At 44.6% G+C, this 18362-nt stretch overlaps 1 protein-coding gene across 5 annotated transcripts in view; it reads right to left on the bottom strand.

The window, feature by feature from the left end:
* Positions 1 to 18362, bottom strand: part of ADGRB2 (adhesion G protein-coupled receptor B2) — a 238809-nt gene that overhangs the window by 23619 nt on the left and 196828 nt on the right. For all 5 annotated transcript variants that reach the window (XM_081019589.1, XM_081019591.1, XM_081019592.1 and 2 more), the window contains exons 16-19: positions 16743 to 16869; positions 11294 to 11397; positions 10608 to 10710; positions 2872 to 3022 (exon numbers count right to left, since the gene is read on the bottom strand). In XM_081019589.1, the coding sequence (XP_080875715.1) occupies positions 2872 to 3022; positions 10608 to 10710; positions 11294 to 11397; positions 16743 to 16869 (485 nt within the window). The remainder of the gene's footprint in view (positions 1 to 2871; positions 3023 to 10607; positions 10711 to 11293; positions 11398 to 16742; positions 16870 to 18362) is intronic.

An 18362-nucleotide genomic window follows, 5' to 3' on the forward strand; every position in this document is an offset into this window, starting at 1 on the left:
AAGAATTATTTGATTGTGTGGCCCAGTCTTACCTTTCTCTCCCTCCCTACCCACAAGGTTAAGTTTGGGAAAGGGGGGGGGGAGTGAAATGAATAGCAAGCAAAGTTGGCATAGAGGTGAACTAACTACAGACTGAACTGCGGGTTACAAAATGAGCCAAGCCAATCTGCAGAGAGGGGTTTGGCTCACCTTGCAATGGCTCACCTCATAAGCTGGCCTAAGTTTTCCAACCTGCAGGAGTTATTTTCTGAACATTCCCAATTCTGGACATCTGGGATGCTTCCTGACTATTGCTGTTTGCAGGCAGGAGTTAGTCACCTACCAGCGAATTTAGGTCGCACTATTAAAGCTGACTGGGAGCTCTTGTGCTACAAAACTGCTTCCCCAAAAAGATATGAGATAGCGATAAGGAAAATGACAGGGAAATGCACTGGAAAGTGTTGGGTAATAACACTTGCATCTCCCTGCAAAAAGTAAGGATGCTCAATAAACTGGTCTGGAAACCCTCTTGATGCCATGCCAAGTTCTGATTTTGTTGCACGTTGGGTGAAGCTTTCATTCTCCTCACACTTCCTAGTTTGTGAAACTCCTCCTTCCAAAGCAATTGGGTGCAAACTGTGTTTTGCCGAGATCAAAGACTGGCTTGCAATAAGCATGCACATCCCTTGACTGCTCTGCACCTTACTGATTGCCTTCATCACCAAAGCATTGTGCTGGTGATGACAGCAGGTGCTGAAAGAATCCCATTTGCGAAAAAGGTACTTAAACGTACATTCCCGAAGAAACCAGAAGCCTTTCTCTTGGGCATTGTCGGCCAATTGGTGTCAAAGAAAGATAGAATCTTTTTTATGTATGCTACGACAGCAGCAAGAATACTCATCGCAAAGTATTGGAAGACACAAGACCTACCCACTCTGGAAGAATGGCAGATGAAAGTGATGGACTATATGACACTGGCTGAGATGACTGGCAGAATCCGCGATCAGGGGAAGGAGACGGCGGAAGAAGAATGGAAGAAATTTAAAATCTATCTTAAGGACTATTATAAACTTGATGAATGTTAGAATGTCGAGGTTTTGAGAAAGAAAGGGTTACAGCGATATAAGATTAGACTGAAGGAAAGATTAAGAAGACATATGTTTGACAGAACTATTTAGAAGTTGCTGGAAAATTTTGGACATTGGGATGCAGAAAGGGGAGGTATGGGGGAGTCCGAGAAAGAAGGTTTATGAAAAAAAAGGTCATGAAACTATACGTGTTTGTATGTCTTTTTATATGTTTGTATTGTTTGAAAAATTTTGTAAAACCAATAAAAATTTATATATATAAAAAATGAAAGAATCCCATTTGTGGTGTTAGAAGCTGGCAGTGAGGAAAGGCTGGAGGAAGGTCTGCCTGCAGAAGAGAAGACTGAAAGAGCACTTGGCAGCATCCTTTATACAACTGAGAGGGGTTTCACACAAAAGGTGAGAAAGACTTGCTGCCTGCTGCCCTACAAGGCAGGACTAGATCCAATGGGCTGAAGTGACAGGAGGGTAGATTTTGGTTGAACATTAGGAAAATAAACTTCGTTAACAGTAAGAGCAATTTGACAATGGAGCCAATTGCCCAGAGTGGTGAAGGGCTCTCCCTTGTGGGTGCTGGGACTGTTCTAGTTCTGGATTCCTTGCACAGAGCAGGAGTTGATCAGCCTTCCCCAATCAAAAGCCCTTCAGATGCTTTGACTACAACTCCCATTCGCCTCATCTAGCACAGGGCTGATGGCAGCTGTAGTCCAAAATACCTGGAGAGCACCAGGCTAGCAAAGGCTGGTCTAAGTAGCCTAGAAGGCCTCCTCCAACTCTAGGATTCTGCTAGTTAAGTCACTTGCACCTTCAAGCCACTTCTTGGATGCTATTGCTGCAGTCAGTAAGGTTTGTATCTGATGCACAGGTTCACCTTGAAGCTTTATTATTGTTTATTGCCAGTGGCCACGACAATAAAACACACGTGTAAAGAAAGATAATCATCAAACCAATAAGACAGGGATGAACCCTGACAATACAATAAACAAGATTTAAAACATTCATTTATTAAAAACACTTCCCTTAACATTTAGCACTGATCCAATTCAGAAAGGCCTCTACAACTAGTGAAAATAAAGTGAGCCTATAGCCGATGGATTCTCCTAGATGCCATCTTATTTTAAAATCAGCTGGTTGGGCTTGTAAGCAGGACTGAATGGGGAGATTAAACTTAACCTCCAATGAATTATATAAAGAACAATGTAAGATATAGTGCACCATATTCAATTTCACCTGTTCTACATACACAAAAACATTCCTTTTCTGGCCAATCCGAAAATCTAACAGGCAAATATTCAGTTTGGAATCTAAACTGATTAAAAAGCATGCCTCTCAGGGAAAAAAAGTTAATTCCCACAAATAGGTGGCCCTTTTATCGTCCAGTTTTATTATACGAAACGACAAGCTTACAATTCTTAATGTGCTCAAGGTCCAATGTAGTGTGAAAGTCACCAAGCAGTATATTTGTTGCACTGGCAGAATGTTGCTGCACAAGATAAAACACAAGCACTTTACCCAAGATCGTTATGCAACAGGTTGCACCAGAAGAAATAGTTGTTGCACAACCTGCTTCTGCAAGCACAACTCTTGTGTTGGATTTCTTTGTTGAGCTACCTTTAAACTCCTGTGCTAGTGGACTGAAAATGTTAGATATGCCCACAAGCAATGAATGTTCCTGCAATGTTCCTGCAAGAACCAGACCTATAAGGCGGTTCCCCCTTTCCCTGTGTGATGCCTCCCTGATCCTCCCCTCGCCCCACCAGGAGGAGACAACACTTTGGTTCCAGAAGAGAAGATGCCCTCTTACCCCATCCAAGGCAGAGGAAGCGTTTACGAACTAGGCGTGTCCGGATCCTGCCAATCACAGCCAAGTAGGATTGCCAGGCCTCTGTCAGCACCCAGCAAAAGGAAGACAGGAAGAAGAAGTGGAGGAATGCAGCAGTCATGGTGCACACGCCCTGGAGATTGGGGAAGAGAAGAAAAAGAAGGGAGTGAATGAGAGTCATCAGAATGCAGGAGCCAGGGCCAAGTGGCCAGGGCCCGTCCTACATACCGTATTTTTTGCTCTATAAGACGCACCAGACCACAAGACGCACCTAGTTTTTGGAGGAGGAAAACAAGAAAAAAAAATTCTGAATCCCAGAACAGCAAGAGGGATCGCTGCACAGCGAAAGCAGCGATCCCTCTTGCTGTTCTGGCTTCTGGGATAGCTGCACAGCCTGCATTCGCTCCATAAGATGCACACACATTTCCCCTTACTTTTTAGGAGGGAAAAAGTGAGTCTTATAAAGCAAAAAATACGGTAAATGAATTGGGTTGTATTCTAAAACAAATGGCATGCATGCACACCCCTTGCCATTGAACCCCTTTCCTTGGAGAGTCACTTTCCAAATCTAACTAATAATGCTTTTTAGCATTTGCATATTTCAGGAATCAAAAGCAGGGGTGAGTGGAAGGCAGACTGGGATGCTGTGATGCATTATTGCACACTGGCTGTTCAGGAATTTAGTATGAGCCTCTGTACTTGAACCCTCGAGGGGAATTTCCTCCCATACTGGCAGATTTCTGTGTAACTTGCAATAGATCAGAAAGGGTTTGTGACGTGCAACTGTTTAACAACAAGAAAATGACCTAAATTAGGCTGCTGAAATAAAGAAAGCTAACCTCAGGAGTGGACTTTTTGTGAGTGAAAGGACTGTGAGCTCAATTCAGTTCTGGCACTGAAAACAAATTCGCGGGCTCAGATGTGCCTCAGAGACACCCTGCTCTTTCTTTCTAACTGTATGTCTTTTGCACCTGGCTCTGGTTGACAAGAGCACGAAGTTCTACTAAAAATCCAAGTTGATACAGCAAACTGGGAAGTCTGGTCCAGAAACCCACGACCAAGCAAAGGGATTTCCTGCCTCACTCTTAGCCAGTAGCATATTGTGTGACTCTGCTTTTCCATGACATTGTCATCACTGATACATTGCTGTGATGTCATCGACCCAAATCACATGGGTCACCTTGACAATCAACTGGATTAAAACAAGAGTGTGGGGAAATGAGGCCGATGACTGCAAAGGGAAGGAGCAGGACGGGGGAAATTGCATGAAGGAGAACAGTATAGAAACAAACTGAAGGTGGGATGTGCTTTTTGACACTCCTGAAAAAGTCGTACTGTGAAGAAGGAGGCCTTTAAGCCTCTGTCCTTGCTGCAATGAGCATATTCTAAATTGTGAAGGCATCTGGTGCATGAATGCACACACATGTGCATACAGCTCCTGAAACACAACACTGATCACAGGGTCCCAGTAGGGATGGGAAAATCTGTTGATTTCAGTTTCTCTCAGTTCCTCATTTTTCTGGTTTTATGCTCAGTTTTCCACATCACTTTGCAAATTCCTTTTTGAAAAAAAGCCCTCATGAAAATTCACCAGCATTTTAGGGCTAATTTCTCCTAACAGATACATGTCTGCAGTGCTTTTTTTCTGGGGGGATGCAGGGGTACGCATACTCCTAAACATTTTGTGAATCTTTGCACTTTTGTCCATTTACTATATTTATTTTTCCCGATTTGAACTATAAAATGGTGGTTTTCTTGAATCAAAATGAGGGTACCCCAAACATTTTTTTTTTAGAAAGAAAGCAATGCATATTTGTATGCATTTTTGCCTAATACACACATTGTTACACAGTGATTTCCCCTATCATGATGCATTTTAATGCTGTTTTCACTAATACAGTCATACCTCGGGTTACAAATGCTTCAGGTTACATTTTTTTTGGGTTGTGGACCGCTGATACCCAGAAGTACCAGAACGGGTTACTTCCGGGTTTTGGCAGTCACGCATGCACAGAAGCGCTAAATTACGCTTTGAGAATGCGCAGAAGCACCAAATCTCAACCCACGCGTGTGTAGACACAGGTTGTGAACTCTGCAGGTTGCAAACGTGTATCCCACACGGATCACGTTCGCAACTCGAGCGTCCACTGTATATGCACTTTTATGTGCATTTTACCCTAGAATATGAATTTCAGGTCACCTTACATGGCCAGGGAACTGTACTTCTAGTTTTAAAGTATGGCTATGTTTCAGAAAGCATGAATTAGGTAGGTTTCCTTTAAATGTGAACTAAATCAAAGTTCTCCCCCACCCAGGGGCAGAGGAAGGGGGGGGTGGGCGGTGGGGATGGTCCACCCCAGGTGTCAGTACTGAGGGGGGTGCCATTCGGCGTGCTGTCCGCCCGCAACTCCAAAGCCTACCCCGAGCTGTTGGGAGAAGGGGCAGAGCTGCTCTGCCTTGCCGGCAGCCTTCCCCCCTTTCCCCTTCGTTTTGACAGCTCAGGGGAGGCTTGGGAATCACTGGTGGGCAGTGTGCCGTTGCCTCCCACTCCCCGGCTGCTTCCTGGGGTGGGGGAGCCTCCCCCGAGCTGTCAAAAGGAAGAGGGAAGGGAGGAAGGCTGCTGGCAAAGCAAAGCAGCTCTCTCCCTCCCCCTGCCCAGGAAGCAGCCCACCATGGGTGGCTCGCTCCACCCCACTGAGTGTCTCACCCCCGGGACACTCGCCCCATCCCCACGGCCCTGCCCCCAGGTGCACAACATGTGCGTCGTTCCAGGTGCCGAAGCAGGTAGCTCTGCCTCTGCCCCCACTCCTGGGTTCGTTCGCATATGGGAATTTATTCAAAATAAAATGGGCCCTGTACTTGAAAGACACTGCAAGCCCTGCAGTGTATCATTGTGGGGCTGGATTTCAAAGCCTAAGGCAAGTGACACAACTGTCCCTTCCCAGATGCTGGATAAAAACTGGCAGAAGTGGCTGTTGTCCCCACCAGCCTCCACCTTCACGCTCCCACCGACTTTAATCAGTCAATGGCTGCATTAGGTTTACTGGCATTGTAACAAAGAGACAAGTGCTAATAGGGCATGCCTGGCTCTGGTCCACAGGCTGGAGAAGGAGCTAAGCATGGAGAAGGGACACAAAACACCAGCAATGCACAAGCACAATTTGGGCCATGAAACACAGGAGATTCCCAACGCTGCAACAAACGGCAAAGGGATGGTCCAACAGCAACATCAGCTAACGGGCTCTGCATTTAGCCTAAGCCAGGCCTGCACAATGTGGGACTAGGGACAGAGAAGAAATCCATTTTAAATGGATTTAAACATGGAATTTGGCAGTTCAAAACCACCCCTTGCATCAAGTGCCTGCTTTTGTGCATGTCTCCCATGCCTTGTTTTCTTAAGAGCCTGACTATGCATATAAACACATACAATAAGAGTCAAGTTCCAGACTGTAATATATTCCTGCAGCATAATGTCACAAGTATATTCATATATACTAATATCAAGCAGGTGCCGTCACTGTACTCTTTTCAGGGCCTGCTAAAAACATTCTTCTTTAGTCAAGCTTAGAAAGTTTAGGTATTTTTACCGTTTCGTATTGTAACTTCTAAATCATGAGTTTTTCCACGATTTTATTATTTTATCTTTTTGTAAACTGCTTTGAGGGTGTGTGTTTTTTTTTTAAAAAAACCAATCAAGTAGTGTATACATTTTATGATAAACAAACAAGCACATACAACCCATTAGGTACATTTTGTATGTATTTGCTTCTCTGCTGGTTAATTTAGGAAACCTGCATATTTGTATAATATGTGATTAGCCTTAGATTTTTCAGCTTCTCATGGAGATTTAGGGATGGACAAATATGCCACTTCACCCCATGTTTGTGAATTTCTGTATGCATTACTTGGTTGGAGAACTGCATTGCAGAAGCGTGAATCTTGAAGGATGGCTGTACTTTGGCTTGCATTTTGTTTTGGAATTAGATACATTCACCTTTAAATGTGAGCTGAATCAAACTTCTCCATCACCCCTATGGCGATTAAAGAGCGAGACAGGAATTAGGACAGCTGATGTGGGTAAGGTAGACAGCAAGAGCCTGCCTGTGGCCCATGAAGCTGAACACAGCCCACCAGCTGTGCATTAAGGCCTTTCAGGGGCTTTGCAGCTCCCCTGTTTAGAACCTGTTGTTGTTGTTGTTTAGTCATTTAGTCGTGTCTGACTCTTTGTGACCCCATGGACCAGAGTACGCCAGGCACTTCTGTCTTCCACTGCCTCCTGCAGTTTGGTCAAACTCATGCTGGTAGCTTCGAGAACACTGTCCAACCACCTCGTCCTCTGTCGTCCCTTCTCCTTGTGCCCTCCATCTTTCCCAACATCAGGGTCTTTTCCAGGGAGTCTTCTCTTCTCATGAGGTGGCCAAAGTATTGGAGCCTCAACTTCATGACCTGTCCCTCCAGTGAGCACTCAGGGCTGATTTCCTTCAGAATGGAGTTTTTGAACCTAGCATGGCCCAAAGATTTAGAAGCAGAGTGGCAGATGGGACACCTGAAGGCGGGGAGGGGGGGATATTTGCACACACATTTGTTCCCCTCTAGTAGCTCTTGTTGATCTTATGGTATTTTAAATATACTTTAATTTCTCTCTCAGAAACTTCAAATTGTAAACAAAGTCTAAACACAAGAAAGAAAGAAAGAAAGAAAGAAAGAAAGAAAGAAAGAAAGAAAGAAAGACTATCCTCCTGTGCCCCATTATAATCACATCTAGTATCTTTGGAATGGAAACCTAACTAGGCCAGTGTGCCAGAGGTTCCCTACCACTGACTCATAGGGTAGGGAGGCTGGGGAAACCCCACCAGATGGGCGGGGTATAAATTATTATTATTATTATTATTATTATTATTATTATTATTATTTACACATGCTAAACAGTGAGAAATTTACAAGATATTTTTCATTCCCAAAAGAGCATTGTTGATTACCAATGATTTTTTAAAAATCTAAACAATTGGGAAACTTTACAATCTGATAGTCTGCAGTGCTGAAAATTGATACATTTCAACTTACTTTGCAATAGTTTTGTTTGTTTGTTTTGCAACTCATGCTGGCAATAGTTGCTCAATCGCAATACAATTCTCTCTTTTGAAAACTAAGCAACTCCTAATTGCCTGTCTCCAGCCACAGTCCAGAAGCAGCAACTCCCCCGGCCATTTCATTAACAAGGGTTTCATCCAGCAAGGCCGAGACATGCTAGCAGCTCCTCTGGCATACACGTGCCCCTCCTTGTACTACTCATGCCTGCAACATGCTTTCTGAGCTCCTCGATGTCTCTAGTACATCAAGAGGAAACGCTGCAGGGTGGTGATCTATTATGCACGAGGTCCCTTGCACAGCAATGGATGGGCTGCCTGGGGGCTGAGAGGGAGGCTGCAGCCACCTTTGATCTCCCTGGGCTGAAATTCACATGTCAGTTCTGGAGGGTTTGCACTGGAGAAAGGATAGGTGTGGAGGGGAGAATGGATGAAGATATGCTGCTCCCCAGATTGTATCACAGCAAATGGAACCAGAGCCTGACAGAGTTGTTTCCCCCCAGAGAGTCAAATATGGCATGAAAGAACAATTGTTGTTTTAGATGGGCACATTCTTTCCCTCCCTACCCCACTGGTTAAAGAGTTGCTACAGGTTTTGGAGTGCCCTGAAACCTGCAAAACCCGTCACCAGGGATAACAGTTGGACACAAGAAATGAGTGTGTACACCACTTAAAGTTCTGACTAGTACAAACATTTTTGCAAGCAAGCTCCTCTAAATTAATCAACTTCTCTGTGTTATTTTCACTGTCATATGGATCCACACATATTTTCCCCTAAAATATGCATTGGTGTGCATTATGTGAAGTGCATTGCAACATTTGGAGAAGTGTAAAATTAGGCAGTTTCTCGGTAAAATTCAAAGTGAAATTTCTCCCCCATCACTAGTGGTGGCTGCTCTGCCCACCAGAGCTTTGGGTCCAAAGGGACCAGGAAGGCTGGAGCAGCTCCTCTGAGATTACAGTGGTGGAGTGGATCAGGGACCACAAGGGTGAGATGACTTTAGTTGGCACTATGGGAAGGGTGGGCAGTGGGAATGGTACAGTCCCCACCCCTTACATTTTAAGGGAGCTTGCTGAGGGCATCTTATCCTGGACTCCTCTCCTCCCCTGTAAAACTGCTCCCCCACCTGCAACTGATGCCCATATTCTTTCAAACCAACTTTTGCACAAACCAACTAGAAACAGAAATTCTCAGGCATTGAATTCTGTGCCCAAGCACTGCGTCTGTCTCTCTTAAATAAGAAACATTTTCCAGCACACAGTGTTTTTTTACTCGGCTATGTAGCATGACCCCCCTTTTCTTCTTGGATGTGCAGGCTGCAGATAACCAAATATTGCAATTTCCTTCATGCAGACAAGCACTAGGGCAGGCTCTCTCACTCAGTATGACTCATCTCCAAAACAGCTGCTGCCTCCTTCCTTCCCTCTCAGTGACAATGATGTAGCTAGAGAGAGTTGGGGGCGATGGGGGGGGGGGAGAAGTGACTGGGAAAGCTCCTCGAACTCTTTTGAGGTGGAACATATAAAGAGTTCTGGGTGGGGAGGGAGCTTCTCTAGGCCAGAGTTCTGTTCCCAGCTGCATTCAGCTTGCCTCTGGGAACAGATAGTCTCTATACACCTTCAAATATCAGGTTCCAAAGGCAAACAAAAGGAAGACACACAATCAGAAGCATAAGCTTGAGAGACAAGGGGGGGGGGGGAGGCACACATTATGTGAAAAGCTGTAGAGAGGATCCCCTCAATATGAATTTAGAAGTCAAAATTAAATAGATATTCTTTATGAGCTCAACTGTGTTTAAATATTTAAAAACAAGGTATAAAATACTCCATCTGCTGGGTTAATATTTAACATTATATTATTTCATGCACCCCGACTAGGTTGATAAACTACTTTTTAGGTGCTTACATGATACTATTAATATTATTTAGCACCCAATCTTGCCCAACTTTAAACTTTTAAATCCCACTGATCTCAGTGGGGATACTTAAGCTCATCTTTAAATTAAAGCTGGTCTGAAAGTTCTCCAATGGGATAGTTCAGCCTAATGTTGGTAGTTTGTGGGAGCACTGAAACCAGTGCCACATTTGCACACCTGTTGTCGCCACTTCTGCTATTTCACAGTGGCGGCAGCAAATGCCAGCAGTGACTACTATTTTCCCATATAACCCTTATCAGGGCCATGTTACATCATGATACAGCATTGCTTGGTAGACACCCTCAAAGGCCACTGAGCTGCTCCTCCTGTCACTTTTGCAGTCTGCAGATGGGGCCAAGAAAGCGGTGGGAGAGCCCATTGGCTTAAACCTCCCCACTGAAATCAAAGAGAGGTTCACGATTGCTTAACTTTAAAATACACCATTTCCCTAGTGTTCCATTCAAATCTCCATCTTAATCAAACTGTAAAATCAAGTTATCATGCATTTCGAAAAGGTGGCCTTTTTATTCATATTTTGAATATCTGGCCCAAATTTTGAAAGTTTCCCTTTAGCTTTATAGAGAAGATGCGTTTTAAAAAGTGGAAGGTGGACAGATAGAAATCTATGTCAGAATCAGCATGGAGCCACGCTCTCAAAGGCTGAAACAAAGTGGCATGACCTGCAGATGTCTTGCAAAGGAGTAACTTTTTTCACCTTACTGAGCATCTGGGACTGCCCCACCAGGATCAACACGTTGGAGGCCAGAATGGAGACACAGAAGTTCAGGAGAATGATGGAGCGTTCCGACTTGATAAACCTGCAAGAAAGAAAGTGATGGGGATGAGCAGCTTTGAGAGATACTTGGAGCACAGGGGCCAAATTGCACCCAACATTGGGGGGGGCTGACATCATGCGCATGACATCACGTATGCAATCACAATAAAAGGGGTAAATGTAGTATTCACTATAGAACGTAATTCAAAACGACTTTGTGAAGTAATGGATGGGTCTTCCTGGATTCAGCAGGATTCCTTCTCTATGCCATCCCTTTAGGATGCTGATTTTACCGAGGGTCCCCCCCCCTCCTGATTCTATGGCCACACCTGTTTTGTTGCAGGCTTTTAAATGGTGCCCTAGTCCAGCAGTTCCCAATTAGCAGAACCCCTGTTTTTCAAAAGCCAAGCCATAGACCTGCTACTTATCAATGCCCCAAATTTCTAATGTGTGCAAGATTTTATTTCAGCTCAAATTCAGAATGCCATTCCCACCTCCCACCCACCCCCATCACTCCATTCAGAGAACTCTGTGTCACATCTCTACCAGGATTTTGGTTAACCAGAGCTAGCTCAAAGAGCAGTTCTCGAGTCTACTTCTAGCCATGAATAGCTGAGCCAACCTACCTCCAAAAGGCAGCGTAGATCACCAGGAGGGTCAACAAAGCCATACAAGAAACAGCACAACCAATCATAAGTGGGACAGAGGGGGAGCTGCCAGATTCCATGGCCTGCAAGAGTAGAAGCAGAAAATGGAGAGAGTGAGAGTGAGAGAGTCCCCACCCCTCACCCAAGGTGAGCTAAGTCTGGCAGGACAGCGTACTCTATGGACTTAACCATTTTTTATATGAGGCTGGTTGTCCCATAGTGCCAGGCAAATGTTACCCACTCTTTCAAGTGCATTTTCTTTATTGCAAAAAGTCTAATCTTTGAAGAAAGTGAGTTTGTGGCACAAGGGCTCCAGCTCAACTCTAATTGCCTAAATCTGAATTTGCCGCTTTGTGATTGAACCACTCCTGAAAATAGCAACAATCTGGAAGCACCCTAAAATGTTTTCCTTTCAATATGCAGTTCCTCCACTAAGGACCTGCTTCCCAGGGGAAGCTCAGCATGTAAGGAAGTCTGAGCTGGTTGCTGAAGCTCTGACCTCATGGTTCTCACAAGCTACTCTTGATTTCCTGTACCAATAATTTAGTTTCATCACTGTAACTAAACCAAGTTTTACTGCCTGTGCAAGTTTGTTTTTTTATAAATGCTGTATGGAAAAGCACATGAATCTGACCTTAAGAGAGTTTGTAAGCAAATCATTTTTAGCTTACCAAATGTGTGATCTTTTTCTAGGCTGGGGAAAAGTAAAGATTTGGAACCCACAAAGGCATATTTAAAAATCTAACTGCCTACATTTCCATGCTTAATTTTGCTGCATATTTTGTGATTTTTAATCTCTGTTGGGGTTCTCTCACCAAAGAATACTAGCTCCAAACTTAGATCTTGGCACCCAGGAATTCTACTTTACATCTATATTTATTTATTTTTCTTGCACCAACAAGCACAACTTCATCTAACCACCCCACAAGCAAATAAAAATGAATGCTCAATAAATAACTGCTGTTGTCTAAGCCCCTGGAAACAAATCAGTATGACTGCTCAGCAGAAAGGTCACCTGGAAATGACCAGAGGTGTAATAGGAAACTGCGATACCAAATTAACACCCTCCTCCCTCTTAGAAAGCAAAGAGTGGTTTGCCAACTGACCAGCAGGGGTAAAACTGGCTAGATTAAAGATCTGGCTCCAAGATTGTTCTCACCACATTTGTTAATAACTTGGGACCAAAGTTTCATGCAGAAAGCATTATGCACATACACACAAATGTGGCAATTGTAGCTTAGTGATGGGCCTGGGAATTCCTGTTCCACAAAGTACAACTCTTACGGCCTTCCTATAAGAATCTGGTTGGCCCCTTTGAGAGCAAGTTGCTGGACTAGATGGGTCTTTGGCCTGACAGCAATGCTGTTCCTATGTTCTTCCAGTTCCCAGGGATGGGTTGGGGGGAGTAGCACCAGAGAAGAATTCTTACAAAACCAGTTTGTGCCTGGTCTTTGGTCCCTGTTGAGATGGGGGAGACATGGGACAGCTTGAGGGCCCCTTTGGCAGGCATGTGGCTAAAGCCTGCTCCCTTCTCCGAAGTACAGCCCCTTCTCTGACAAGCAAGAAGCTCTGCATCTCTGAATAACCCAATCTCTCCCTGCCACCTTCTTCTGTTTTGCTTCCTGTGGCACATGGCTTGAGGTCTCGGGTGAGGGAGGGAAAGGGGAGAGAATCCGTTGCCGCTTCTCTGCATTCCTCAAGGGTGGCTCTCCATCTCCTTGCCAATAGGGCATGCTTCCGGAATACCAATGACCCCGCCTGGGTAGGGGAGCATGAAAGAGGCCTGTGACCAAGGGATGCAAGCAAAGCTCCTCTCTCTCTCCCCTGCCTTCAGCGGCGTCGCCAGCATGGCAGAGGAGGATTCCCAAGCACGCCCCCAAGATGGTTGCCCATTTGCTTCTGGCACGGGCTCTCTATTCCTCCTCCCCATCGCTAAGCATATTAATGCTTTGAAGGCTCGCTAATAACTCTTATAAATTTCAACCACTCTAGCAACGGGCACGCGTGGGGGGTAAGAAACGCTGCAGAGAATAGATCCACATTATCTACGGCATTATCTACTTAAAGGCGTCTGGAAGTGGGAAGAGTTCAGAGAGAAAGTAGGAGGGTGGAAACAATGGGAAGGGTGAAGGGGGCTGCTGAAGAGGAGAGCGGAGGAGGTAGGCACAGAGAGGAGACAAAGGGAGCAGATGTTGGGGAATGGGGGAGGTGAGGAGTGGGAGAGAACAGTCACTGCCATAGGAAAGAGTTGGCGATTCAAGTCTTTCTAAACCTAAAGCCTACGCCCTTGAAGTGTTTTGCAAATGTGTGTGGGAAGCTGACTCTCACCGCTCACTATTCAGGGAAAAGGTAACCTGCACTTTGCACATGTGCTGAAGCACTTTTTCAAATGTCCTCCTTCTCGGTGGTGGCAGGCATCCTGATGATGGTATGCTCTCCCCCCCAGAAGTAGCAGCCTTGGCATTTTGGTGCCATGTTAAACTATATCTGTTTGCCCGGACATTTGCTGCAGTTGTTTCTTTTATACTGCAAAAGAATTTAATTCTTATTCTTTTCCCTGCTTTTATTTGCTGGATTATTTTTGTTGTATTAAAAAGTATGGCAACCTGCCCTGGGATCGATCAACTGATGAACAGTGGGTTAAAAATGCCTGTGATATGGAATGAATTTATTTTAGGTATTTATAATCCATCCTTCACTCAGAAGTCCCAGGATGGCAAACAATAACATTAGCATCACAATTACCAGTAATTACTTGATTATCACTGTTTTTTATATTTTCAAATATGAACCAACCAATTAAATAAATCTGAAGCCTGCATAATAGCACCAAACAGAGCTTTGTTTAAATGTCTGACACCTCCTGCCCATTCCCTCTCAAGACTTTGACTGGACACAGACTCTTGCGTTTTCCCCATCAGCCAAACCACTTTTGTCTCATAGCACTTGTCTGATTAGCCCTTGGTCCAGTCTTTGCCAACCTGGTCCCTTCCTTTGTTTTACGCTACAAATTCCATCAGCGGGTTGTGGTCCAAAACATAGGAAAGGAATCAGATTGGCAAAGGGTGATTTAGCCTGATGAAGAGTTCTGGAGAACTTGAAACCTTGTCACATTTTGTTAAACCTTGTTAAACCTTGTCACATTTTGATTGACCTATAAAGGAAATCCTCTATTATGGACGCTGTGATTTTTCTTATGGGTCCAAATGGCTACCTTTACTCCCCACCAACTTAAATATAATTTTGCATCTCCTTAGATCAATGAGAAGAGGGATACAAGACTCTGAGTGGGGTACAACAGCAGTGGGAAGGGATGGCAGAAAAACTGGGGAGGGGAGCTTGTTGAGATACATTTGCAAATTACCACCCCACCCTCCCCAACTACAACTTGAGGCTGAGCTATCTCTGTTCTTTTGCATACTGAACGTGGTTATGTGTGTGCAGATGTGTGTGTGTATCACTGTCCCTTAGTGCAAGCCCATCGCTGGCAGGGGCCTAATGGTTGCCATGGAAATGATATAGGTTTAGATCAGGCTGCAAATAGTTATTGTAAGGCCAGCATGAAACAGCCTTCCAAAATTCTCCACCCTATTTATGGATGGCACAAATAGTGTGGGTGTGATTTTACCAAATATTTTTGGTTGAGGGGACAAAATTATTATTATTGATTATTATTTATTGGACTTATTAGTCACTAATTGACGAGGTGGAAGAAAGAAAAATCAGAAAATGGTCTTCTGTGAAATTTCACTTCTGTTAACATAGAGCAAAACTGTATTGTTAGCTCACACTGATGACCAGAGGAAGAGATGGACTATGAGAGAATGACCGGTACTCGTAAAGTCCAGCTTGTTGCCTTTCTTCAATAATATTCGGTTTGTTTTCTGAGAAATTTCAGCCTACCTCTGGGTTTAGGCCTAGCTGGGAGGCTGTGTCTTCCCCTCAAGCATGAGCCACAGGCCTTGCTTTCACAGCCTGCCCCATGAAAGCAAGGCATTCCCTTCCTCTCCACCCCTTCAGTACTGTTTTTTCTAACTTTGGCTCGAACATGCCCTTAGAATGTTTTCAAAAGGTAGGGGCGGTAACATCACAGAGGTGACTGCTTATTTGCAAAAGGAAAAGGAAACGAAGTGGTGTCAGAGTAAGAGATCTGTGAAGTTTCTGGGTATGTATGCACAAGCACATGAAAGAAAAGGCACCCAGGGAGAATTTAGGGATGCTTCAGGGATATGATATTGGTCAGTTCTGATAAAATCTGATATGTTCCATATCTCTAGACTAGAGTGTGGATGAGAACTTGGTTATCCACTGGTTTTTGAACATCCCAAATGTCCCAATACAGCTCTCATTTAAAAAAAAAAAAGTATCAAAAACTCATTTTTAAATGTGTACTTTTGAGGGATGATGTTTAAAAATGCATTCTTTGAGAGGAATTGTGTTTACCACAGACTATTTGAGACAGACTGATCCATCTATATCCCTAGGAGAAATGAGTACATCTACTATTTTAACAATAATGGTAACGCTAACAGCAACAACACACAATAACACTACTAATAAAAACTTGGTATTTCTATCAACACTTTGATGTGTGAAAAATGTTCCACATAATAATACCTCAATAATCCTTTCAACAACATTTTAAGGCAACTCATTGTAAGACATAATAAACAACATTTCATTATTCATAAATTGCAAGATTGAGGTTGTGAGATTGAGGTATTGTGTATAGCTACCTCGTGAATTCACGGTGGCGAAGATTTGAACCAGGGAACATTTGAACCAGGGAACTTTCCACACTTTTAAACCTTACCTCAGTAATCCTTACGGCAACACTTTAAGGCAGGTCAGAATTCTTATCCCCCAAATTGCAGATTGGAAACTGAGGCTGACAGCTACCTGGTGAATTTACAGTGGGCGGAGGTAAGATTCGAACCAGGAGACATTCCAGCTCACATAGCCCACACTATCAGACTTTGCAAAGAGCTCTCAGGGACAAAGGTAAAGAGAGAGAGAGGTGGCAGACAAGAACATGCACAGGGAATCTGGGTAAGTGTTCAGCAAAGTTGTGGGTGTGCACATGCAACTAAGCCTAACCACCCTGCAGGGATGCAACCTTTTGGTCCAGATCAATAGTAGGCTTGTTGAAAATTTCTCATCCCTTAACAACAGTAGATCTCCATAAAGCACACAGTACCTCTTGCAAACTCACAACTTCTTCCCTTAGCACACATGCAAAGCTGAATGATGAGTTTGTGTCCTGTGGGCCAGAGTTGCCATTACTCTTGCCTGGCTCCTTACCCTGCCACCTTTAATTTGGCTATCAGGCCCTCCTGTCTCAGGGTTGGGCCACCTCCGTTGGTGGGAGGCAGGAATGTGGCACTGGCCGAGAGCCCAGCCTGCTCTCCCTCGTTCTGTCAAAACTTACCAGGTCTTTGGGCAGTTGGGCGATCACAGCAAAGGTGGAGAGCTGGCTGCAATGGCACTTGGTGTGAGCCGAGAGAGTTTCCACCGTCTGGCAGCTTTCGGTCTCCCAGTTCCCAGCGCCAACCTCCCTGATTGATGGAATGCGAAGGAGAAAGGAGAGAGAAGGAGAGATTTCAAATGATCAAACACTCACACAGCCCACATCCCTTCAGCGCATTGCCTGCATTAACCCTTTGCATGGCACGGCCCTAGTGATGCACTGGGTGAAGCAGGCTCTCTCTCGCTGTGTGTGTGTGTGCAAGTCAGACACCAAGGTTCTGTCTGAGTGGCTTGCTTTATCTCCTGACCCAGTTGTTGGGGTGAAACGTCTCCACTCCCTCCCCATCCTCCGGCAGAGATCTCAGCCCAGTGCCCCCCCCCCCGCCAATCCGCTCCTGGCATAGCCCTATGTTGCTACAGACTCATTTCCCTGGTGGGGAAGATTGGGGGACGGGGTTGTTTGTTGCTATTGCAATAAGCATTGATTTAATTTGAAGGTTGATGCCGACAGGGATTTGGGAGAGGGAGAGACTGAGATGGGCATGAATTCTGGATGAAGGGGTGTGTGTGTGTGTGTGTGTGTGTGTGTGTGTGTGTGTGTCAGGCAGGGGTTCTCCATGGTTTAGAGACAGTTAGTTTTCTGGCCTGCTCAGCAAACAGCCAAGGGTTGATACAGGCTGCTCTGGTGGTTTCATGTTTGCATGATAATACAGCACAAAGATGGAAACCTCAAGCAAATTGAGGAATGGAGGGAGAAGCAGGAAGCAAATGTACAAAAGAAGGGGGAAAGGAGGGTATTAGAAGAGAATGAATTTCTGTATTTGAAACTCCCTGATGAAGAATCTCAGGTCTGAAATGCACTGGACATTAAACTTTGTCTGCCAACCCTTTGTGTGAGCATGATAGGGGAGGGGCAAGGCTACCATCCAAGAATTGAGAGGGGCCACAAAAGCTTCTGAGAACTAAATGGAAACAGCTGATCATGATTGGACCCTGTCTCAAACCCGACAGTTAGCAGTACATTCCTCAGTCTGCATCATAAGACAGTAGTGAAGATAGTCATGTACAGCTTTTTTCTTATTTCTTTTTAAAAAGGTATGTTTATGTGCTAGAGGTCCCCCCCCCAAACAGTGCAATTTTTTCTAATGAAACAGACACTTGATCTTTCACACAAAAGCCTCCAGTGTGCAGAGCTGATGCTTCAGCTGCACATCTGGATGTGTCCTTAATCCCATCCATATTGCAATATTTATCTGGGCTGCGTCTACGGACACTAATTGTTGCCTGTGACTAGAAGTGGATCAGGGCAATTATCGGCTGATTGTGGGCTGAAAGGGAGGGGGAAGGAGGAAGGGAGGGGTGCAAACAGACTGGGGCAAAACCTCCCCTCCCCCATGAAGGGCCATTGACTCCAACAGAGGTGGTCAACCTGTGGCCTGTGTGTCCCCTGATGCCTCCTGAAGGTTCCCCATTCTTCCATCACAGTACAGGTTCTTCCTTTCTGTTACATTCATCCTCATTTTTTCCTGGTATGCAAAAATGTCCCACTGCCACACAGCTCTCTATGTAGTTTTAAAACAAC

Source organism: Podarcis pityusensis, assembly GCF_964106645.2.
Source record: "Podarcis pityusensis genome assembly, chromosome: 8".
NCBI lineage: Eukaryota > Metazoa > Chordata > Lepidosauria > Squamata > Lacertidae > Podarcis > Podarcis pityusensis.